Below are 25,495 nucleotides of genomic sequence, written 5' to 3'. Positions count from 1 at the left end.
AACGAATGTCAAAATGTTTTTAAAAATGTTCAATCGTATTGAAATGGGGTAAGAATGCTTGGTTTTATTATTTTTCATGAAATGCAGTGAATATTTTTGTCCCTTTACCAGAAAGAAAGTTCTTTTCATTCTTTCACTAAGAAGTGGCTGTGTAATTTTTTTCCCCTCATATTTCAGGGGACAAAAATCAAAGAAATCCAGCAGTTTTTGGAAAGTCATTTACCAAACCTGAAACTTTTAATTGAAGAGAGGAAGAAGTAAATTGCCTTTAGGTATGATTTTTTAAAACACTAGTGTTGCAGAATTACAAAGTCACATCTGGAAGGCACCTCCCAAGGTCTGCAGTTCTAGCCCTTGCAGAGCAGGGTCAGATAGAGCAGGTTGCTCAGGGCTGTGTCCAATCAAGTTATGAAAATCTCCAGTGATGGAGACTCCACAGCCTCTCTGTCCAACTCACTCCAGTGTTTAATCACCCTCACCATAAAAAAAGCCTTTTCTTAAGTTAAAATGGGATTTCTGGTGTTTCAGTTTGTGCCCTTTGCCTCTTGTCCTGTCACTGGGCACCACTGAAAAGAGCCTGGTTCTGTTCTCTTTACTCATGTAAGTCCATGTATCCATAGACAGATACACGTGAGCCTTTTCTTCTCTCTTAGCCTCTCTCATATGTCAAATACTACAACCACTTAACAATTTTCATAGTCCTCCTTTGAACTCAATCCAGTATGTCCATGTCTCTCTCATACTGGGGAGCTCTGAACTTGGACCCAGCACTCCAGATGTGTCTCACCAGTGCTGAGCAGAGGATAACGATAACCTCCCTCGACTTGCTGGAAAAATTCTTGCTAATGTAGCCCAGGATGGTCTTGGCCTTCCTTGCCACTGGGACAAATTGCTAGTTCATGTTTGGGTATTTGTCCACCAGGACCCCCAGGTCCTTCTCTGCAGAGCTGCTTTCTGCCAGTCAGCCCCTAGCCTGTGCTGGTGCTAGAGGTTATTCCTCTGCAGATAAAGGACTTGGTATTTCCCTTTGCTGAACTTCATGAGGTTCCTTTTGGCCCATTTCTCCAGCCTGTTGCGGTCCCTCTGAATGGTAGCATGACCATCAGTGGATTAGCTACGCCTCTCAGTTTTGTATCACCTGCAAAACTGCAAAAAAGAATAAAGATAGACATATACAGTAAACAGTAACAATACGGTGAGGTTTTCAAGTGAGCAGGCTCTGCAGTTTTTAGTCAGTAGGTATCTGTTTGAGAAATTACCCTTATATTTTAAGAGAGCTATGAAGGAAATGCTTCACAAGCAAAACAAACAATGCTGAAGTCATGAGGTTACAAACTATCAGATGCGTCCCCTTGGACTAACACCAGAGTGAAATGTGTCTTGCATGTTAGCACTTAGGCCTTACATAGTGATTTAAGTAATTAAGGAACCATACGGTTACATATCTGTAGCTGTAGGCACAGCCTGAGGTGTTTTAGAAGCTCTAAAAAATATTTGCTTTCTAGAATGCCAGACAAAAGATACAGGATAAATGAAGAGGAGGAAAAAGAAGACAAATACACTGGGGAATATGCCTTCCTGGAGAACTCTGAATGAAGTCTTTTTTATCAAGCCTTGCAGAATTTTGTATTCATACTTACAGAATGGAGAACAATTTGAAATAGATCTTACCTGAATTAATAAAAAATCTGATTGATAGGGTTAATTGGGGAATGATGGGGCTTCTTATTTTCAAAATGAATTGTGTGGTTTGCAGTTACCACCTATGCTATGCTGGCAAAATGTTGTAATATACTATGGGACAGAAAATAATCACCATATAAGAAAAAAATAATTATTATATGAGAGACACCCTTAATAAGTTTAAAAAAAATTAAAAGACCTATGCAATCAATTGAGTACAGTTTTACCATTTAATAATACTATGAAATCTGTTTTGTCTTCCTTCTCTCCATCTCCATATCAGTCCTCAATTTAACATATATATTTTTGCATCATTTTAAAAAAGACCAGAAATGGAAGTGATCAATTAATGGCATAATTAGCAATTTTCATACATAAAAAATTATTCATATTAACAGTCATGTATAATGAGATATGTTATTGGTATGTACATCTCTGGCAGATTTAATGAAAACAGACCCGTGAAGCCCTAAGTCAAAAAGCAAAAGAATGATCTTTACGCTGCTTGTGCTCATGTGTGCCTGCACTAGGAATTTGCTTCATCAGATGGGTAGTTCACAGAACTAGGAGATATGCATGTACTTTCTCCCTGTCTCTGCTAGACAATCTCTGCTACTTACCTTTTTGTATATGAGCACTGCACGAATGAGAATATGAATCAAGCCACTTAACCTTCTTGTCAGAGCTGGAGCAGTATGCTCAGCAATAATTGGTTCTGCTCTAAAATCAAAAGCTCTCAACAGATCTCCACAATTTGAACTCACTAATTTGTCTTGATATCCAGCCAAATGAGCACCAATAATAAATTTACAAGGAGTTTGGAGAGTTAGGCTAGCACTGCAAGCCTGAACACAAAAAGGGGAAATTGCTGTTTGAAGGTTTTATTACTCTTGATTTTGACTGTGGAACAGTCACCATAAATTTGAAATTAGAAACCAGAGCTAACATAGTGTTTAACTAGTTGCTGTCATACGCAGTCTGGTTTATCTCTTCAGTATCCTTTTTTAGAAGACATTACATAGTAATATTACACGCTACACTTTCTGCTTGACTAACCTGATCTCCTTCTATCACAAGGTGATCCACTTAGTGGATGAGGGAAAGGATGTGGATGTTTTCTACCTCGACTTTAGTAAAGCCTTTGACACCATTTCCCACAGCATTCTCCTGGAGAAACTGTCTGCTCATGGCCTGGATGTGGGTACTCTTTGCTGGGTAAAAAACTAGCTGGATGGCCAGGCCAAAGAGTGGTGGTGAATCCAGTTGGTGGTTGACACAAGTGGTGTTTCTCAGGGCTCAGTACTGGGGCAAGTTCTCTTTAATAACTTTAACAATAATCTGGATGAGGGGATCAAGCGTACCCTCAGTAAGTTTGCAGACCACACCTTGCAGACCTTTACAGGAGTTGATCTGCTTGAGGAAGGGAAAGCTCTATAGAGGGATCTGGACAGGCCGGATCAATGGCCTGAGGCCAGTGGTATGAGGTTCAATAGGGCCAAGTGCCGGGTCCTGCACTTGGGTCACAACAACCCCATGCAGCGCTACAGGATTGGGGAAGAGTGGCTGGAAAGCTGCCTGGCAGAAAAAGACCTGGGGGTGTTGGTCGACTGCTAGCTGAATATGAGCCAGCAGTGTGCCCAGGTGGCCAAGAAGGCCAACAGCATCCTGGCCTGTATGAGAAATAGTGTGGCCAGCAGGACTAGGGAAGTGATCATCCCCCTGTACTTGGCACTGCTGAGGCCCCACCTCAAGTACTGTGTCCAGTTTTGAGCCCCTCACTACAAGAAAGACATTGAGGTGCTGGAGCATGTCCAGAGAATGGCAGTGAAGCTGGTAAAGGATCTACAGCACAAGTCTTATGAGGAGGGGCTGAGAGAACTGGATTTGTTTAGCCTGGAGAAAAGGAGCCTGAGGGAAGACATTGTCACACTCTACAGTTACCTGAAAGGAGGTTGTAGGGAAGTGGGGGTCGGTCTCTTCTCCCAGGTAACAGGTGATAGGACAAGAGGAAATGTCCTCAAGTTGCACCAGGGGAGATTTATATTAGATATTAGGAACAATTTCTTCACTGAGAGGATTATCAAGCATTGGAACAGGCTGCTCAGGGAAGTGATTGAGTCCCCATCCCTGGAGATATTTAAAAGACCTGTAGGTGTGGCACTTAGGGACATGGTTTAGTGGTGGACTTGGTAGCATTAGGTTTAAGGATGGACTTGATGATCTTAAAGGTCTTTTGCAACAATTCTGTGATTCTGTGAATATTGAAGCGGTGGATCAAAATCGTGGCCTCTTTTTCCAGTGGCCTTTTTCTGGCAGTTAGCAGGATCATAAGCCTAGGAGGAAGATGCAGGAGCTGTGTAGTGAATAAAGAAGATGAAGATCCCTAAGAGCTCTTCCTAATCCGAGATAGTATGACCTTGGTTTAAGATGTGAATCCTGACAATTTAGATTCTACAAAGAGTTTTAGTATTAGTTATGTAAATCTTCATCATATAAAGATGAAAATCCACTTTGAGTCTTTCTAAATTCTTAGTGTAGCCTAAATCCTTCAGCAATGAAATCCACAATATAGAGAACACAGTGCTTTCATGTACTATTTTGAAATAGGGCAGTTGCAAATTTCATGGAACATGTCCTGGAAGTTTAATAGTTTCCTCACTGATATAGGATAAAGGAGGGAAAACTTATTATACCATCCCCATCTTACCTTTGTTTTGCATATTTTTATTGTGCCTATTTCCCATTAATACTTAGTTCAGAAATAATTGTCTTGTCAGTGTCTCGCATCAATCTTAACTGATGAGTTTTTTCTTGTCCCTAATTTCTTGTTATTTTCTTCTGTGAACTATTTCTAATTGTGCAATATGTTCTTTTAAGATAGCTCTGCAAATGTTGCCTTTTGGGTTTTTCCATGAAGTATCACTACTTGTTTATATACTTTCTTCTTAATATTATCCATTTCATCCTGTAGAAAACTTTTGCCTATGTATCTTACTGATTACAAATGTGCATTAAGCATTAGTCTTTGCATAGGTCCTTTTTCTTAAGTATGCAATGAATCACAGAATCCCAGAATCCCAGAGTGGTAGGAGTTGGAAGGGACCTCTGGAGATGATCTAGTCCAACCCCCCTGCCAGAGCAGGGTCACCTAGAGCAGGCTGCACAGGAACGTGTCCAGGTGGGTTTGGAATGTCTCCAGAGACGGAGACTCCACCACCTCTCTGGGCAGCCTGTTCCAGTGCTCTGCCACCCTCAAAGCAAAGAAGTTCCTCCTCATGTTTAGGTGGAACTTCCTATGCTCAAGTTTGTGCCCATTACCTCTTGTCCTGTCGCTGGGCACCACTGAAAAAAGCCTGGCCCCATCCTCCTGACACCCACCCTCTAAGTATTTAGAAGTGTTGATAAGGTCCCCCCTCAGCCGTCTTTTTTCCAGACTAAAAAGACCCAAATCCCTCAGCTTTTCTTCATAAGAGAGGTGTTCACATGCCCTAATCATCTTGGTAGCCCTTTGCTGCACCCTCTCCAGCAGTTCCCTGTCCTTCTTGAACTGGGGAGCCCAGAACTGGACACAGTACTCCAGGTGCAGCCTCACCAAGGCAGAGTAGAGGGGGAGGATGACCTCCCTCGACCTGCTGGCCACGCTCTTCTTGATGCATCCCAGGATGCCATTGGCCTTCTTGGCCACAAGGGCACATTGCTGGCTCATGGTCATCCTGTTGTCCACCAGGACTCCCAGGTCTCTTTCCACCAAGCTGCTCTCCAGCAGGTCAGCCCCCAACCTGTCCTGGTGCATGGGGTTATTCCTCCCCAGGTGCAGCACCCTACACTTGCCCTTATTGAATTTCATAAGGTTCCTCTCTGCCCAAATCTCCAGCCTGTCTCTCTATATGGCAGCACAGCCTTCTGGTGTGTCAGCCACCCCTCCCAGCTTTGTGTCATCGACAAACTTGCTGAGGGCGCACTCTATCCCCTCATCCAGGTCATTGATGAATATATTGAAGAGGACTGGACCCAGTACTGACCCCTGTGGAACACCAGTCATCACTCACCTCCAACTAGACTCTGTGCCCCTAGTCATGACCCTCTGAGCTCTGTCTTTCAGTCAGTTATCTATCCACCTTACTGTCCATTCATCAAGCCCACTCTTCCTAAGCTTCCCTATGAGGATGCTGTGGGAGACTGTGTCGAACGCCTTGCTTAAGTCAAGGTAGACACCATCCACCGCCCTCCCCTCATCTATCGATCAGTGAAGGTTATGGTTTGTATAGCTAAGACCACAGACCCTAGTTAAGTTATTTTTTCTCTAATCTTTATTGTACTGCAAATATTTTTACAGAATTTGAACTTGAATCCTGTTTCCTGTTCATCCAACTTGGTGTGAAGTCTATTATCTGTTCTTTTGAATTTGATCAACCTGTGATACTTAGAGTCATACATTAATTTTTCCATTCTGGAGCTCACTACCCTTCCAAAATTGAAGTAAATATATTAAAATAACAAGGAACTTTAATACAGAGTAGCATCAAAGTAGCTTACTATTGACATTTTTGCAAAGTGTCATAGGCTGTTTGTTTTATCTCTTTGTTTCCTGCCTGTTAGTCAGATTTTGATTCATGACAACCTTTTGTCTCCTAACCCGTGATTAATGTTCCAGAAACTTTTCCTGAAGGTCCTTGTCAAAGATCTTTCAAAGGTTTAAATCTAATTCCAGCCTCTAAACCAAGAAATCAGTGGCTATTTTAGTAAGAATTTCTTCCCAACAACTCAAGACCTTCCCACCTGAACTCCTGAAGTATTTCTAGGTGCATACAGGATAATATATTTTTCCTGGCTACTTAGTGTTTTGATCAGAAACTGCTCAGAGAAATGGTCAGTTTCTCTCAGAAACCTAGTAATTCTTGTGGACTTACTGGGCCAATGGGTCCTTTGTGTCCTTTGGGCCTATTAGTTCCTTTGGAAACTGACAGTTCATGATATATTTTTATGAAAAATCTTTCTGTCAATGTATTTTCCTATTTAGCTCATTATTGTTCGTACTGGATCATCCATGCTTTTTCATCTATTGGCATATAAGTCATATATGATGCATCATTTATAAACTCTAAGTTATTTATAACATATATGTTATTATGACATAACATATGAATTACGGTCCTTTTTATCCTGTTACTGTTAACATTTTCACATTGAAATATGGAAACTATTGTGTTTAACTGAAGTCTTTTCTTAAAACTTTCTATGTAATTTCTCCAGCAATTTTTTTCTCTGTTCTGTGACATTTCTCTGTTAAAATGTATGGAATTTTGAGATACTGTTTTTGTATGTGATATCCAGGATATCTGCGCTGACATCTACTTAGGTGTTTTTAGGTATTCTCTCAATTGAATAATCAAGCAGCTTAAAATGACTGGTCTAAACAATGCCATTATATTCTTCTTTGGTATCATGAGATATTGAATCTAATTATTTTTTGGTAATTTTTATTTAGTTGCTTAGTGATTCATTTCTTGAATTAGCTTCAGTGTGTTATAAAATATGTTTCTCCCGTTACATATTTTATAACAGTAAACAGTGAAGGCATTAAAAGTGTTTCTCCACATTTTTTCTTATTATACTATTTCACGGGTACACGTGCAGACAGTGAAATTCCTCCCTCATTATCACTTGTTGATACCTATCCCACTCTGTTACATATGGGATTTTCTATGGAGTCTCCTTGCATCTCTTAATACTCTTACTGTCAGCTTCTTTTGGATATGTAACTAAATATATTTTGCCTGTACTTTGGAACTGCACATTGGAAACATTGTCTTTCTTTGTATTTATGAAGCATTTAGGACAATAGGTACAGGCACTTGGCTACTGTCATCCTACTAGATTGGGTCATGAGTTCTGCTGCTAATGGAAATGGAGTCAAACACTGATAATGGGAAACCATTTGAACAACATTCATTTTAAGTGCTCTGTGCCTTAGAAATAGGCATATGCATGTTCACTTTGTTAATATCCGTGAAAAATAATGATGAATGTTTCTTAAGGATTTAGACCCTGCTTTTTCTAAATCTATTACAGACCTGGAAGAGCTAAACAAGGACTGGAGGAATCAGTTACCCAATATTTTATTGAAGTTTATTATTTTTAGACAATTTCGTATAGTGCAGTGTTCGTTCAGCAGTGTTTCTTGAAGCTATTAGTAGATCATTTCCTATCTGTATGCCACAGAGAAATAAAGCTGAACATTACTTTGGCCTCAGTAACTCTGCCATTGCATATTTAGTGATATTAGTTGAAGTTTCACTTTTGACTTTAATGAGAGCAGGAACTGACCTTTTTTTCAAAAGTACTATATTTTTATATTCTCTCTGAAGTGATACAGGTTTTTTAAATAATCAACCCTTCTTGTAATTTTGACTGAAACAGAAAATATCCTAAGAGACCATTTTACTTGATTGGAAGAAAGATCAGATGAAAAGATGTTCAAATGAGCTATGTCTATTATGTTCACCTGTACAAGAACGGCTCAGGTTTAAAATTAACAAAAGCAGTACATGGAACAGATTAAAAATCAGTAAAATAAAGAGTGAGCTTGCTATTGAAAATAAATTGTTGTTTGATCATTTTATAAGGTAAGCAATAGTAAACAGTTTTGGTTGTTGATATTTGTAACATAAAGTCCACTGCAGATGGGTAGAATAATTAATTTCCTATAGTTGTCTATCATTCAAGAGAATAAATTGGGTTTCGAAGCTTTGTTTTTTGAAGAAGGAACGAAAGGGTAGTATAGTTATAATCCAAGTGATGTAAGAAAGTTATTTTAAATAGTTTTCATCATTCAAAATATTAATAGTGATATACCACAGAGTTCCCCTTTATATATCATCCTTTGTAAAATCTCTATTCCCAGAGTTAGATAATAACAGTCAATTTAAATCAGAGGGATAAAAAAAAAAGATGTTCTTTTAGCTAAGACTTGAAATGAGGTTAAAATGGAAATTTGACGTCATGTTGTGGATGACAGCAGAGAGCTATGTCTGTACTTTGCCTGCTCTTGCAGATTTTTCAGGAAAGGTGAATGGAGGCTATTGTTCAATATAACACTGAAGGGTGCAACTACTCAGAAAGCAGAGATAGCTAAGCATGAAAATACAGCCTGGGGTGTTTTATGCTGTTTTAAAAACATTTTTAGAAGAATATAAGAGAACAAAGATAATATAGAGCTAGGCTGCCTGGAGTTACAGGCATGCAGACTACTAGGTTGCTGCCTTTTCTCTGTTTCAGTGTTGTCAAGTCCAAGTGAAATACAAAAGTAAGGAGTCAGATCCTGAAATACCAAGAGATTTTATTTTTTAAATAATGGCCTTCTGTGGATTTTTTGTTTTCCTTCTAATTATAACTTTATTTCCGACGTTTGCTTCATGTTTCAAGCATTGGTAGTGAAACCTTGATTTATTTTTTAAGGAAAAAAGAATGCAGGTAGCTTGAACAACACTTAACTGCTAGAGTTTTAAAGACAACGTATATCAAGGGATTTGTAATCATATAACAGCATTAAGCAACTTTAGTGATGTCACTAAACGCTGTTCTAATAAAGATGAACACCACGTAGGCATAGATAATAGAAGACAGTCTTCCGCAATGACCTGTAATTCCTGCCCTGGTTCCCTGCTATTCCTAACCTCCAGAGATATCAAAAAATTATGCTCCAATTAGTCTTTTGAAAGGAAAACAGCAGTCACTTCTTCATAGACCTAAGTGAGGAGCTAGCCCTGCTGTGAAGTCCATTTTGCTTTTTGTACCTCCCAGCAGGGAGGCAGAGTTTGCTGAGCGCTCCCTTTGTGCTCAGGTAATGTGCAAGTTTTCTGTCCTGTTCTGTAGCCATTCAAGAAAATTGTACTGTGAACCTAGGAGCTGTGAAAGTGATCCAATATCTAGGCTGTAAGAATTGCAACATGTCTGGGAATGGGATTCATCACTTACCTTGAAATTGCTCTGTCTTCACATTACACAGGAGGCAACAGTAAAACGAGAATTTATTTAAACAGTCCAATCTAGCTAGCACAGTTACTGGTTCAAACAGGTATACAGAAAGAAAAGGAACCTCACACTTAAAGCTACCTATGGTATAGATCAGCTGTTAAAAGTTTTCTGTCTGTCCATACAGTCCAGCCAACAAACTGCTGTGATGTGTACACAGAACTAGGATCCGGCTCATGAACTAAATCATGTCCCTGTCATAAATGTTCACTGAAAAATATCTTAATTTGAGGATATCTGTAATGTTATGTTCTTATTATTGTATTTTTATTCAGATTTAACTACTCCCTCTCTACAGGTTTTTCTGTGAACCATAGTTCAGTCAGGATATTTATCTTAACACTTTCCTGCTTCATAACACATAATTCCCACCAAACTTTTAAAATCCTGGTGACTGTTGTACATGGATAGAGTCATCTTTTCTACAGAAGATGCACACAGTCTATTGACATCTACACCACTCTCAAGCCAACAGTATTAACAACTGATCAGCATACTGTTGGGTGAACACGTCTTTCTGATAGGTGACAGGTGTTTTAAGCCTCACCAAGTAACACCTTTGTAAACTTAATCTACATTTTTGTTTTGAAAATCGTATTTCTTACAAGAATGTAAACAAAAATAATCCATGCATCTCATTCCTGAGTTTTAGAATAGGTAGCCACGTGCTTTATGGAATTGCATTTGCTGCAGTGACAAGAGTAAAGTTTTAAGACTGCTCTAAAAGACAGTTTTCTTGAGATCTGAACTTCGCACTGCCTTCCAAAAGCAACTTAAGCAAAGATTGTTGCTTGATGTAGCGTTGGATATTAGAAAGTGTAAGTTTTCTGATGTCAGACTAGATAATGATGTGTCCCGGACTATTCAATATTATGCATTCTGATAAAGCTTATGAAAATAGTAAGCAAAAATGTGATATAACAAAGAATCATGAGCTAAATTTTTTTCAGCTACAAGGCTGTGTATATATATATGTATTTTATATATATATATATATATATATATATATAAAAAATGGATAAAGATCTATGCAAAAGTGAGTTTTCTATCTTGAAGTTGCCACTCACATTTATCAACAGTCAAAAACCTGGAGAAAACCTTATTGAGCAGTGAAAAATCTGCAGACAAACCGGTGGGTTCTGAATCCCCCAGTGCTGAAATAGAAAAGGTCATTGAGGAGTAAGATAGACAGTACGTATGGCAAGGCCTCGGCTTGACACCGAAGAGACTAACATCTATATGGTGTTTTGAAGGTCTAAGGGGCTGAGGAGACAGAAATCTTGACATATTTTTTTCTAATAGGTTATATTTTTGTTTGCTTTTTTACTTGAAAAAGGGAGATACAGGAAATATATGTTCATAGGAGTTTTGTTTAAACCATGAAGTGCTGTTTGATTCAGTTAATGGCAGGGATTCAACACACGTATTCCTTTTGTTTCAGACATTTCTATTATATAAAAGAATATCAATTTAGTTGTAGATGGCTGGCCCAGACCATGCTTAACCAGATCCCAACCCCACCTGTTTACCAGAAATATATTTTTCCAAATGAGATATTAATTTCAAACATCAACCTGAAGTGCTGTACATAGTCACATGACTCTGTAAGACATTAATAGCAGTACTTGTGATAGCTCTTTTTACAGAGTTGTGTCAATCACTTATTAAGTAAAGGTGGAAATATTGCCATAGAATAAACATTGCCCTTCTGCAGAGATATCGGGAGGACTGGGCAGTGATGGATGTTCTAGAAACGAAAGAAGTGTCTGCAGTGTAGTGTTGAAAGCAATCAGTTGATAGTGCATTTGATGCAACTGTGTTGGTTTAGAAGTCAAAAAGGTCTTCACAGCATCCTGAGATCTACCACCACTGCAGCAAATTTCTTCCTAGTGCATTGAATTGGAGAATTTGGTAACATACTTATATTAGTTCTTTCTTCTATCTAAAGTTATTAAGCACCATTTTTAATAAAATATCACACATCTTCTTTGGGTTTACACCTCAGACAGCCTAGCATACTTCAATTTATTTTTGATTCCTGCTTTTTTTTGGTTGTATCTTCACATAGCTATGTGGCATGCTATCTAGACCAAATTCTATATGAAGATTCCTGCAAGGTGCCTTTTTATCTCCTACAGCTGTTATTTAATTTTGTTTGTAAATGAAATACATTTTATAAGCTCTGTCTAATACATATTACTAGGTTTACTGTGAGAAAGGTACTGATTGTAGGTGGACAATCTAAACCTAGCAAGTTAAAAATAAGATAAATTTAATTAAAAGATTCTAGCTAGACAGAATGTTTAATATTTGGAAATCGAATCTTGTGGGGGGTATTTTTCTAAGAAGGAATTGATTTCTTAGCAAACAAAACTTCCATTTTTCAGGTGGAAAATCAATGAACTGGGAAGGAGGTATTCGTGTGCCAGGGCTTCTCCGTTGGCCTGGAGTGATACAGGCTGGCGCCTATATGGATGAGCCAACAAGTAACATGGATATATTTCCTACCATAGTCAAACTTGCCGAGGCACAGTTACCCTCTGACAGGTATGCTATGTAGTTATCTTTGTTTTAGAGGAAGTCTCATGAGTGTTTTATACGTTCTGCTGATGTCTATCAAGTTACAAGTGAGAAGGGAAAGAAAAAACTAGATTTTAAAAGCACCTTTTTGTCATTACTTACAGTAGTATTTTGTCTCTTTTCATATTGACATACTGATATATTTTACAGAAATGTTGTATGTAAATACAGCTTAACTTGCAGAACAAGCACCAAGGAACAAGAAAATAAGAGAATACCACCAAGAACAGCATCATGTCAAATTGAACTATTGGCCTAGAATTATTTAGTAAAAGAAAAAATGAATTTATCGAAAAAGGCTCTGTTCTGCATGAGTGAGTGTGGTAGAAAAAGGAACTGCAAGGGTAAATTATTTTAAACTTTACGAGCTCAACCTCGGCCTGCTTAGTATAAGAAAACACTTCAAAATGCCAGGTAGGCTTTTCTCACAGGTTTTTTACCAAGTGGGTACAAATAATCTCTGACAGAGTTTTGCAGCCTGATAAGAAAACCCACTGGACTTTGAAAATTCATAAGATGCTTTACTGACACTCCTACATACCTGTGCTTTGTCTTGCTCAGCAGATAAGCAGTCTCAGCAGCAAGGTGTCTCCACCTACACTCTGTTGCCATCCAATAAGTGGAGAAACCTGCTGATATGCATATGCTTTGAACACATCTACCATACACAAACAGCTTTTGAGCACAAAGCATCCAGAATCCACGTGGGAAAAACCAGTGGTGAGCAGAGACACTCTGCTAATGATGATTCATTGAGTGCTTGAAGGAAATGGCAGGGCAGGGCATGTGTAAGACATGAAAAATTAGTCAGGCTGGTCCCGAGAGATCCCCTACAAGCAGTAACTCTGTTGAACCTGAGCTGTTCAGATTGTTCTTAAAGTGAGCAGTTCTTATGCACTTTGTTTTCATATTGCTTGAGTGAAAACTAAGCACCAATGTTTTATTTTGATCTCTCTGATAGAAATCCCAATAAACTTCCACTTGCAAGTTGTTCCACTCTGATTCTTCTGTGTAGACTAGATACCATAATTACTGCTTGATGGTACATCACGGACTAGCTTGAAGCATTTTTGATCCAGCTGTTGAATTCCTATCACTCCACTGAATTCTTCCTGAGAAATAAGAGGAAGGACTACAATTAGGATTCAGTCACTGTGAGGCAGCAGGTTAAAATAGAAAGGAGGTGGTACTTCCTTAAAGAAGAAAAATAAGTTATCAGAAAGAAGTGCCCTTGTGGCCAAGAAGGCCAATGGCATCCTGGGGTGCATCAAGAAGAGTGTGGCCAGCAGCTCGAGGGAGGTCATCCTCCACCTCTACTCTGCCCTGGTGAGGCCACATCTGGAGTACTGTGTCCAGTTCCGGGCTCCCCAGTTCAAGAGGGACAGGGAACTGCTGGAGAGGGTGCAGCAAAGGGCTACCAAGATGATTAGGGCATGTGAACACCTCTCTTATGAAGAAAGGCTGAGGGATTTGGGTCTTTTCAGTGTGCAAAAAAGACGGCTGAGGGGTGACCTTATCAACACTTCTAAATACTTAGAGGGTGGGTGTCAGGAGGATGGGGCCAGGCTCTTTTCAGTGGTGCCCAGCAACAGGACAAGAGGTAATGGGCATAAATTTGAACATAGGAAGTTCCATCTCAACATGAGGAGGAGCTTCTTTACTTTGAGGGTGGCAGAGCACTGGCACAGGCTGCCCAGAGAGGTGGTGGAGTCTCCGTCTCTGGAGACATTCCAAACCCACCTGGACATGTTCCTGTGCAGCCTGCTCTAGGTGACCCTGCTCTGGCAGGGGGGTTGGTCTAGATGATCTCCAGAGGTCCCTTCTAACCCCGATCATTCTGTTATTTCTGTGATATCCCCCTGAAACCAGTAGTTGTGCGAATGCGAGGGTACTGGAGATATATTACTGGAGACACCCGCTTCCCCATCAACAGGGGTGAGACCAGTGCATTACTCAGGCAGAAAACACAACAAACTGAAAGTGGGAAAGACTCTAAATCAACAGACCCCCACAGCCAGGGATGCACCCAGAAAGCAGAGTTATTGGACAACATAGCTTTAGGAATTCTAGGATGGTTTCCTGCCCATCCTTTCTGAAGAGTCCTACTCAGAATGGTGATCCCAAACAGCTTGAGCAGATATACCTGGAGGACTGTGTTGTAACAATTTATTCACATATGTCTGGTCACTTTCTCAGAAAAAAAAAAAAAAAAAGAGAGAAAAGGTAAAAACGTATTTAGGATACAACCATTCCTAATGGCAAAACGTAAAATTAATGTTTCCTTAAATTATGTAAAAATCAAAGGGAAGAGCACCTAAAGGTTTTTCTCTGAATTGATCAACTGGAGGTGGCCATTCAGAATATATTCAGAATATTTTTTTTTAAGTAGAAGAAATGCAGAGTTATAATATCATCTCAGTAAAGTGAGGTTTGTGTTATTGTTCTGACTTTGAAATGATATCTTACTCAGAATTATTGATGGACATGATCTGATGCCCTTACTTCAAGGAAAAGTTACCCGATCCAAGCATGAATTTCTCTTCCACTACTGTAATGCATATTTAAATGCAGTGCGCTGGCATCCCAGAAACAGTAAGTAAACTTGCCTGTTCCCATTTTAAATATTTCATATAATTTTTATTGCAGCTTAAAAAGAATCAGGAAGAAGCCTTGGGCTATAGTAACAAAGAAATTGTTTAAAATATCTACCCTTTTTCCTTCTTTTTCACTTTTCTTTTTGCTAGAATGCACCTATTCACCATTTTACTGTTTGACATTACTTTGTTGCTATGCATTAATATTACGTATTGGTACAATACTGAGATCTATGGTATCTGAAACTTTTTTATAAAAAATTGCCTGAGAGAGAGTCTGTGTTACAGGATGAAGTAGTCAAGGTTAAGTGTTACATCTTCCTAAAAATGCACAGGTAATAGGATGTCTTGCTGAGTAACAGCACAAGTATGATGTCAGCCTGGCCATTTTTATTATTGGAATAGCAACAAATAGGAGCATCACTGAGTCAAAGTCACAATTATCCCATAAATGAATACAGTATTAAAGGGTCTCTTTTCATGCTTTCTATGAACAATAGAATTCCACTTTGTAAGCCAAGGAAAAAAGCATTTCCCACTGATTTGCTCCTTTTTAACTAACAGCTTGCTGTTTCTGGTAGCAACTTCCACATTAACCAAGCCTGTTTCCCTTTCTATAAAAACCTCTGTGCTGAATGAAGTGAAACACACATTTGTCTACTCTCAGTTGACACTCAAAGTGATGACTTGTATTACAGCTTCAATACGATGATCCAAGACAAGGCTTGGTGTACCATTTTAAGTACCTTGCAAAAGGACTTGCTTAGTAGTTGATGTGCAAACTTAAAATGAGTTGGAAACTTTGTCTTCTTGGTCATCTTTAGGTTGACTCTCTACCTGTCTTGGACTTTAAACTAGGAAAAGGGAAAATAATACATATAACATTTATTTACCACTACTTTGCCTATATATCTTGCATTTCATAAATAATCATAAGGAAGAACCAGGCAATAGGAAGTTGTGGATACCTAGTACCATTTTGTATCTGAGTTTGGATTAAATTATGCCACATCATGATGAGGAGAGAAGTAGGCAGAGCTCCAGGCAGGCAGAGAATCTGTTTTTCTCAAACATACACCTTTGCAAGATGAAGTACCCCTTGTCCGAGGAAAGGGTCAGTTTTGTTGTACACTGAAGGGAAGTTTAATGGGAAATGAATGGGAGCAAAGATGAGGGACTAGTCCAGTGTATTTACTTGAGGGACAACACTGTAGATTGTGATTTGTATAGAAGGGTTTTTGCTATACTGCCTTGTCAGTCTACATTGCAGTGTGACAGTAGGTAAAGCACAAATACAGGCTGGGCAGAAACTGGATTGAGAGCAGCCCCGAGGAGGACTTGAGGTTACTGGTGGATGAGAAGCTCAACATGAGCCAGAAATGTGTGCTCACAGCCCAGAAAGCTAACTGTATCCTGGGCTGCATCAAAAGAAGTGTGGCCAGCAGGTCGAGGGAGGTGATGCTCCCCCTCTACTCCGTTCTCATGAGACCTCACCTGGATGTCTGCATCCAGCTCTGGGGCCCCAAACATAAGGAGGAAATGGACCTGTTGTAGCAAGTCCAGAGGAGGGCCACAAAGAGGGCTGGAGCACCTGTCCTATGAGGACAGGCTGAGAGAGCTGTGTTGTTCAGCCTGGAGAAGAGAAGGCTCTGGGGAGACCTTACAGCAGCCGTCCAGTACTTAAAGGGGGGACTAGAGAAAAGGTGGAGAGGGACTCTTTATCAGGGAGCCTAGCAACAGGACAAGGGGTAACAGTTTTAAACTGAAAGAGGGCAGATTTTGATTAGATATCAGGAAGAAATTTTTCACTGTGAGGGTGGTGAGACACTGGAACAGGTTGCCCAGAGAAGTTGTGGATGCCCCATCCCTGGAAGTGTCTAAGGCCAGGCTGGATGGGGCTTTGAGTAACCTGGTCTAATGGAAGGTGTCCCTGCCCGTCGCAGGGGGGTTGGAACTAGATGATCCTTAAGGTCCTTTTCACCCCAAACCCACAGCAGTCCCCTGGCAGTGCTCAACACCTTCTTTTTCTTACTTGTCCAGTCTCAGATCTTCAAAAATGCCTTTTCCATGTAGACAATGCAATCATATTTGTAAAGATATTTGTTGCAGTCAGCTAAAGCTTTGCCCCTGTTTATCTCTCTCCCATGTGTTATTGTTGTATAGAGACAAATATGCTTGCATTACAGCTGTACACACCTGATGCTATCCGCATTGCTGTGGGTACTCATGTGGAAAAATGAGCACGGTTGGGTTCTCTTCTGATATCTCAGGAGCTCTATATGAAGCAACTGATAAGTTCAAAGTGCATTGTACTACTGCTCTAGAGTATTATTGCCTCCTAGCCTCCCACCACAGCTAGCTCTTTACAGCTAATCTCAGTGCCCACCCACAGTCACTGTTTCAGCTACTAGTAAGTGACATTTAGTATGCAAAAATGAACACAAGTAAAGCAGAAATATAACGCATTGTTTTGTTTTTTTTTTTTTCCTGGAGAAGCAATTATTTCAAATATTTAATTCAAAACATTGCAGAATTTTGCCTAGCAGCAAAGTTAGAAGTATCCTATAGCAACAGTTCATTCCCTATACTTAGGATAACATCCGAGAAAGTGAATGAGTCCATGTTCTTTAAAGACAGACTAGAGAGCTGGAAAATTTTGCAAGTTTCACTTAACCTCAGCATGCTACTGTTATCAGTTACAAGCCTGTAAGTCTTCAGGGTCTGAGTGTAGACTGATCACCATTCCTAACTCTACATGTATTCCATGTCCAACATGCTTTGTGGCCTAAGTATCATGTTCCTCCATGAGCACACACATTTTCCAGTATGCAGAAATGACTGTAGGATCTCTAATATTTTAGTTGCACCTTGCCAATGACTGTAGTCAGGAAATAGCATTTAATTCACAGAAAACTTCAGAAGCGTATAGTTAACATTCTTAAGGATAGTCTTGAAGAGGCGATATTCCTTATCTAAGAAAAATCAGGACATTCTTTAAAAAAATGCCATCAGGAAACAGTTGTCTCTTTCTGTGTACTTTAAATGATCTTTTAGACCAGGAAAGACTTGTGTTGTTCTTGATCTGTGTCCCCCAGATAGTTAACTAGGTTGACTACAGGTGCTTTGGAATTGTGTAAAACCATAACCACCTGAAGATTATGCCTGTACATGCAGGCCAAATGCTGACCATCTCTGCCTCCCACTACACCTGAGGCTTAGCAGAAGAAACGGTGGTGGTGTGAAATTAATAACCCCAGCCATGTTCAGCATCTTCTGCACTGCTCTGGTGATGGGCCCTTATTAGAAGGACCCAGTTGTGGAACTTGTCTGAGACTACATTATAGATTGCTGACCCCTTCATTAAACTTGCAATTTCTATTCATTTTAAAGATACACTTTTTGAAGAACAAAGCAGCAACAGCTAGAGATTCATAGAAGCTTATAACAGCTAAGGAAAATTTTTCTTCTTTATTTATTTATTAACTAAAGTACATTCCATTCTAAATAAAGGGTAAAGGTGCATATATTGCATATATGCACTTATTAATGCATATATTCTCATATTTCTTACTTTGTTTATTTTCTGGGAAATCTTAGTTTGTATGTTAGCCTCAGCTTGTGTATTCCACTTTTTTTCCTAGGTACTCAAAAAGTTTAGAATTACCTTTGATCCTAGGGAAAAATGCATATATCTGGAAATGAGAGGGAAGCTAAAGTTTTGCTTAGCCATTTGGTATCTTGTTGCCTCCATCAGTTCCCTTAGTAACTATCTTTGCCATTGATAGATTTCCACTGTGCTTCAGTCTGAAGAAAAAAAAAAAAAGGTTTAATTTTTCAGTCTTAGACTATATATATGAAACAGGCACATTTAGTGTGTGAAAAATTTATAGTATTTGCACACCTTTCCCCTGCTTGCAAGTTTCTAAAGACTGACTTAGAGATGTGTTTCTCACATCATCCAGGGAAGGTCAGTAACTTCAGAGTAAACAATTACCATTTTACATTTATATATTTAGAGGCTAAGTAGTCCTCATAACCAAATCAATACACATATTCATTAAGACATATTAGTTAGGTCAGTTACTGCATTCACAATATACTTTCCCCTTCATCAGCCTGTTGAAGGAGTGTTTAGAAGATGTGTGCTATGTAATGCTCTTCTCAACCAACACTTCAAAATTTAAGCCTCATCCTTTCTAGAGAGATGTGAGAAAAAGAATCTCTTTTTCCTCTACACCTTTTCTTTCTCAGACATAGAAAATAAGCTAACACCATTTTCTTCTTCATTTCTCTTTGATTCACTTACATTTTGCCCGATACTAAAAAATAATGCACATTAATCTTCACATCCTGAATTAAAAAAGGGATGAAATATTAGGCAATTTTCATTGCTCATGATTCATGTCTCGCTCTCACAGACTCATGCATGCTGACACTTGTTATCAGTGCCTTGGAAACAGCAATGACATACAGTTCTAGTCCTTGGAGGATGATTTCCTGTTATTTTGAAACTTTATAAATACGTGCAATTTAATTGATCTGTTAAAAATACCGAGAAGAAGACATGCTAAAACAGAGTCAACAAAGTGCTGTGATTTGCCGTTATCAATCCTTATTCTCCACAGCTGCCTGGTGTACCATATAAGTACCAATATATGAAAGCAACACCTTTGGGAAAAAAAAAAAATCCCAAACTTTTTCGTTCTGACTAGTAAGGTGCAATCATTTAGGGTTTTTTAATCATTAAAAATTTACATTTAAAACAAAGCAGGTGTAGGATTTGCCTTTACTTTCTTGAGATGAGTCACCCGAAGTTTTATGCAGCTTTCTGTTAGATGTGTGTGCCAGGTTATGCTTTGGCCTAATTTAACTCTGATCACATGTTCTGATAGTGCAAGTAGACCAGTACTTTTGTATTTGCTAAAGTTATAATTTAGCATAACTGAATACTAAAAAACTAGAAAGAGCTCTGTCTCCAGAACATTACTGGCATATGAATCAATACTATTAAAAATGCATTGCTATGACAACTTAATTATAAGGAGAGAATTCATCAGATACAGAGCAAATCTACAGTTGAATGGAACTACTGCATCTTTCAGGCTCTTCTCATTGCGCGCAAAATTTTCATTTGATAAGGAGGGAATATATTGTAATCCTGTGCAATAAACATTGACAAATGTAATGCAATACAGTCTGTACCAGAAAGAAATAATAATCTTCACAGTATTTTGGTACTACTAATAAAAAATACTAATGTTCTTGATAAATGCTAGAGTGACTTTACTAGCAGCACTTCACCTTTTCTATATCAAAATGGATTTCATTATGCAGTGGAAAATATCATTCAGTAAACAAAAGAAAGAGACTTGCTATGGCAAGTTAAATTGAAGCACAGTAGACAATAGAATCAAACTAGCTTATCATGCAAATATAATGACTTTTAAAGACAGTAGAAGTTCACTGGAAAACTTCACATAGAAATTTTCCACTTTGCCTCACTTAACAAATAGGATACATTTCAATTAGTATGTATTCTGAGTTTCCTGTATGTTGTGATCTTCTGCAATTACTGAAAATAGTTCAATCAAATTCACCATCAAGGGGTTATTTTCTATATTATTGTAGAATTCATAGCTATTGTGATTCCTGACTGTTGCAATGTCCTCCAGCATCCAACGGTATACGGTATTTCATGAGAGATACTTTGTTCTTTGACTAGGGATGAGGGGATCTCGTTAGTCATGCATTTAACCTTTTCTGCATTATCAGCTATTACGGGTTAAAAAAAAACAAGAGAATGAGAAAGAAATATTTCCTGGTTTGTAGCTTTCAGACTGTGTGTGCAGGCTAAATTTATAGAATAGGTGTTTTCTTTGAGATGTTCCTCCAGGTTCTGTTTTACTAAAGACATTGGAGTCATGATGAAGAGAGAACAAGGCAGAAAAAATCTGCTCAGAAGGGCCATTTTGTAGCAGCTTCTGGTTTGGACAGGTATAGCCTTTCTTATGAAATGGAATTAAAATGTGACGTATTTCTGAAGAAATGGAAGTACAAAGAAGAATACTTTGCACTTTTCCTTAGCTCTCAAAAGGACTATGATATGCATACCTTAAGAGGTAATAAGGGTTACCTTATTAAGAGGGCTTGCGTTATTTACAGTGCCATTCTTAGCTTAATTTTTGGTAAAATCACATTGAGTCTTAATAGTTAAAAAATGTAAACTGAATGCATATGCTTAAGGAATGTTAATTTGTGAACACAAGATTGTCCTGAGGAAGAGGGATCGAAGGAGACAGAGTCTAGGCAGGTGGCAAAAACTATGAAACCTCTATGAAACCCTACAGAATCAGATTAAAATTTTTTTTTTTTTTTCTACAGTCAAGTTCTCAGTGTGAGGCTAGTGTCTGTCAGTAGCAAATGGATATGCATTAATTTGTATGTGAGAGATACTTTGGAGTATAAGTTGTGTCAATATACTTCTGTTTGAAAATGCCAACACTTTCTTGTTCAGTCTTCTTAGAGCATTTAAGAAACATAATCATTCAGGCATCCATGAAGTAAATTAACAGTTCTGTTTTCTCTAAAGTAGAAAGTGTTGGAGATATTGCTAAATATTTGGTATGTTAGAAATATCTCTTAATATTTCTTCTACTTTCTCTAATATAAAAAAGAAATTTCAATTCACACGTTCTCTGAAGCCTCGTAAGTGGGTTTCCCACCCTCCTTCTCGTTACTTTCTTAGTAATAGGAGAGCAATTTCTTCATTGTATTCTTTGCCATACGGTGAATGAATGCTATGGTAACTTCGTATGTAATCTGTGGGATGTGCTTGTCATACCCAGTAGACCCATTGGCAGAACCCATGCTCTTACCTAGTTTTTTCCTTTTCTTTTGCTTGCGTCCCTGAGGAGCTTTTTCCATTTACGGTTTACTTGCTTTCTCTGAGGTGAGCAAAGTACATAGAGGATGCTGTTACAGATTAGGAAGCATTCACATTGACCCTGAGAATGCCAGCAATTATAGTTACTTGCTTGCATTCCTTAGTAATACAAAGGAAGGCAAATTTAATAGAAGTTGGATCCAAGATCATCTTCTTTTGCAAAAGACAGATAATACTACCATGTAACTATAACTGCTGTCAAGGAAACATTTTGTTTTCTTACAAAGAAATATCTTTTTTTAATCAAATCTTCTTGCACCAACCTCATCCCTTTTTTTCAGAAAAGAACAGATGGGAAAGGATAAGAAAGAAAAAATAAACATTTGAAGGAGTAAGATTTTCCTATTGTCACAAAAATTTTTGCTTTCTAGCTAGAAAGAACAGACTTATTTAGTCATAGTAAAATTGATGCATTAATACTTTTGTCTCAGAGAGCCATTCCCCTAGTGAAAGACCGTGGTAAATGTCCTTTGGCATTGACATACACACAGATTTTCAGCGATCATATCATAGTGCTTTTTTTTCATATAAAAATAGCAACCATAACATACTAGTCTATTGAATCCAAGACATCCTGACCTAAATTGGTAATGTTCTTAGTGAACAGAGAAAAGTTGACAGGTTTCAGTGATCATATAAAGGCAAAGGCATTTGAAGTACCTAATTCAGTATTATTTAAACTTCAGCTTGAATGGCTTGCTGTCAGGTATTGTGTCATGCACTTGTGAGAGTACAAAAGAAAAATCTTATAGATTTTTTTTTTTCTATATACTCCACTGCTAACAGTTAAATAGAAAAAAAATCTGAGTTAGAACAATTGTCTAATAATTTTTTATCTATTTATAGTTATCAGTAGTCAAAGCAAATATAAATAGCAACTATGTAAAAGAATAGATAAAAATGCACTGCAACTTTCAAAGATGAATTTAAGCTCAGACAAGTAACATAAAAAGTGGATCTTTAACAATTTCTGGAGCATTACACTTCCAAAAATATCTCCAGTTCACTGTTGGACTTGAGCCTGCAGCATTCTGCATGTTACATTCAGAACATAGCGCTGATTCATCCTAATTTTAAAATCGGATTCAAATGGCATATGTTGTCTTAGGCAATGTTCTTCAAGGGAAGTAGTTAATGCATGCACAAACCCACATAGGGTATTTTGAGTGCCACAGCCTCTGACATCCTGTTACTCCTAGAAAATAAAGCAAAGTGTTTGTTTGTTAGAGAAATTCCCTGGAAACCTGATTATCAAGAGCAAGATGACTTCTCAGTATGCTATAAAAGATCGTGACATGAAAGGCACTAGAAATAATTATAGAAGAAAACAGTGGGGGTTTGGAGGGTGGGTGCACTTGGACAGTATTATGCTGGAGGCCAGTGTGCATCTGTGGATGATGTGCACTCTCTACTGTGTAGGTCCTTCTGAATGTAAGTCCTCATCAGTACTTTGGAAAACCAACACAACCAGAAATATTGAATTGTAAGTGATGGGCAATGGGACAGGAGGAAATGCCCTCAAGTTGCACCGGGGAGGTTTGGGATCAGTTTTGGGAAAAATTTCTTCACAGAAGGGGTTATCAGACATTGGAGTAGGCTGCCCAGGGAGGTGGTTGAGTCACCATCCCTGGAGCTATTTAAAAGACAGGTAGACATGGTGCTTGGGGACATTGTTTAGTGGTGGTTTTGGCAGTGTTAGGTTAATGGTTGAACTCAATGGGAAGGGACTCAAAGTCCCTTCCAACCTAGACAATTCTATGATTCTAGGATTCTAAATGTCCTCTGTCTGAGAAAAGCTCGTGTCTCAGTACAAACAGTGACTTCCCTGTTGATTTCAGACCAATTTTTATTTGGTCTCAAACTATTAGAGGACACATAATGCATTACAATATTCAAGTAACTTTTGTTAAAACATCCAGACTTTCTTAAAACTGAAAGGCAGAAAAACCCACAGTTTTTTAAATTTGTTTCTAGTTTTGTTGTTCTTAGTAGAGAAATTTTGTGGATGGATTTGTGTAAAATCTCGTTGACTCCATTGTCTCCTAGATGGGGAACTCTAATGCAAACGTGTATGAGACTCACTCACTCACTCACTCACTTCTTTTCAACATCATTGGCATTTTAAAGCAAAATAGGTTTCCAGCATTCATAGTAGGAGGGGGAAGTTAGAAATAATGGTGCAGTCACAACATTAAAAGTCAACAAGACCATAAAAAAACCCATAAAGATCATGATACTTCGAATTAGCACTAGGGTAATAAAGAAAGGCTGACCCTTTTAGCATTAGGAAATGTTAGTCCTCCATAAGATAATTTTAACATTACCAAGGGTGTGCTAATTTTTCATGTACAACCTGTTACCTGTCTGTTATACCTTAATTTTTAAATGGTATGATATCACGGAAGCAAACTTCTCAATCATCTCACTTGCTAGTGAGAAGAGTAAAGTCTTTAATACTCAATAGAGTCTTCAAGATTAACTTAATTATATTATCTAGGCTTTCTTCAGTGACATCGTATGATGTACCAGAGTATCACTCTGTAGCTCAGATTCATCCATATGGTCCTGTTCAGTGGCAAGTGGAGGCTGAATCTCAGTCCTAAAAGCATTGTAGTTACCTTAGCAACAGTGCATATCCTCATAGCAAAACTACTTAGCCAGCCAAGCTTTATAGTTTGGGCTCAACAATGTCTTGATCTACTGTGCTGCTGATGATTCCAAACCAAATGTAATTCTCTACTCTAGCCTTTCCTTATAGAATTGTAATTTTAGAAGGTTTGAGTTGATTCACACCTTTTTCTTCTTTTTCTGAACAGAAACACAGAACAGAAACAGTGCCACCCCTAATTCCAAACTTTAAATACTTTATATCTTCCAAAAGCCACACAGTTAATTAACCATTTGGTGGACATTCTAAAACACTACCATGATACATATACACAAAGTTAAGTAGAGAGAGGGAACAGCAAAGTATGGTCTCATGAAGATTTTGCTACTGCCAATTTTATAAATAGATAAAAAGATTATCAGACAATTGTTCTAACTAAAATAGTCTGATGAAGATTTTGAGCCTAGCTCTACAAAAGTATGAGGTAGAAATGCTAAACAAGACATTGTGATTAAATAAATCTACCTGTGTGAAGAATTACTTTTCTCTAAAAATTACTTTTTCTCGCAACACTCCGTGGAGGTTTTTTTGAATACTTTTTTTCTCCAATTCTACAAGGCTCTGGAAAACAAAATTAGGACTCATTAGTTCCTCATGGCCACGGTGTCTTAGAACTGAACATGCTTTAGTCCAACTGGGGTCTAGGTCCATTGTTTTTCCTACAGCTGTCCATGGAGGCGCTTTCATGCCCTTTCTTTACTTCTCCATCTCTCAAATTATCCCAACATTCAGCTTAGCAGCTGTTACTTTTTTGCCACAGACATGGTTATGTTGTATTAAGGGAAAATGCAATTCCTGCCTACAGTATGTAGACTGTGGATATTAAGGCATTTATATAAAAATGGAATTTGCTGTACCATTTCCCTGTCTGTGTTATGCAGCATCCCCAACTTAGAAGCTAAAACAATGCTTTTTGCGTGAAAGCTCCTCCCATTTTTTTATTTGCATTAGGTGTACTATGCAATAACATGTTTTTATTGTCTGATTACTCAA

General features: G+C 38.3%; 1 protein-coding gene across 3 annotated transcripts in view; it reads left to right on the top strand.

Annotated features, from left to right (window-relative positions):
- Nucleotides 1–25,495, top strand: part of STS (steroid sulfatase) — a 118,309-nt gene that overhangs the window by 72,505 nt on the left and 20,309 nt on the right. For all 3 annotated transcript variants that reach the window (XM_074606961.1, XM_074606979.1, XM_074606969.1), the window contains 2 exons: nucleotides 12,105–12,264; nucleotides 14,768–14,889. In XM_074606961.1, the coding sequence (XP_074463062.1) occupies nucleotides 12,105–12,264; nucleotides 14,768–14,889 (282 nt within the window). The remainder of the gene's footprint in view (nucleotides 1–12,104; nucleotides 12,265–14,767; nucleotides 14,890–25,495) is intronic.

The sequence above is a fragment of the Larus michahellis genome, chromosome 1 (genome assembly GCF_964199755.1).
Source record: "Larus michahellis chromosome 1, bLarMic1.1, whole genome shotgun sequence".
NCBI lineage: Eukaryota > Metazoa > Chordata > Aves > Charadriiformes > Laridae > Larus > Larus michahellis.
The sequence above is the reverse complement of the archived record's forward strand: the minus strand, read 5'-3'. Positions and strand labels throughout refer to the sequence as shown.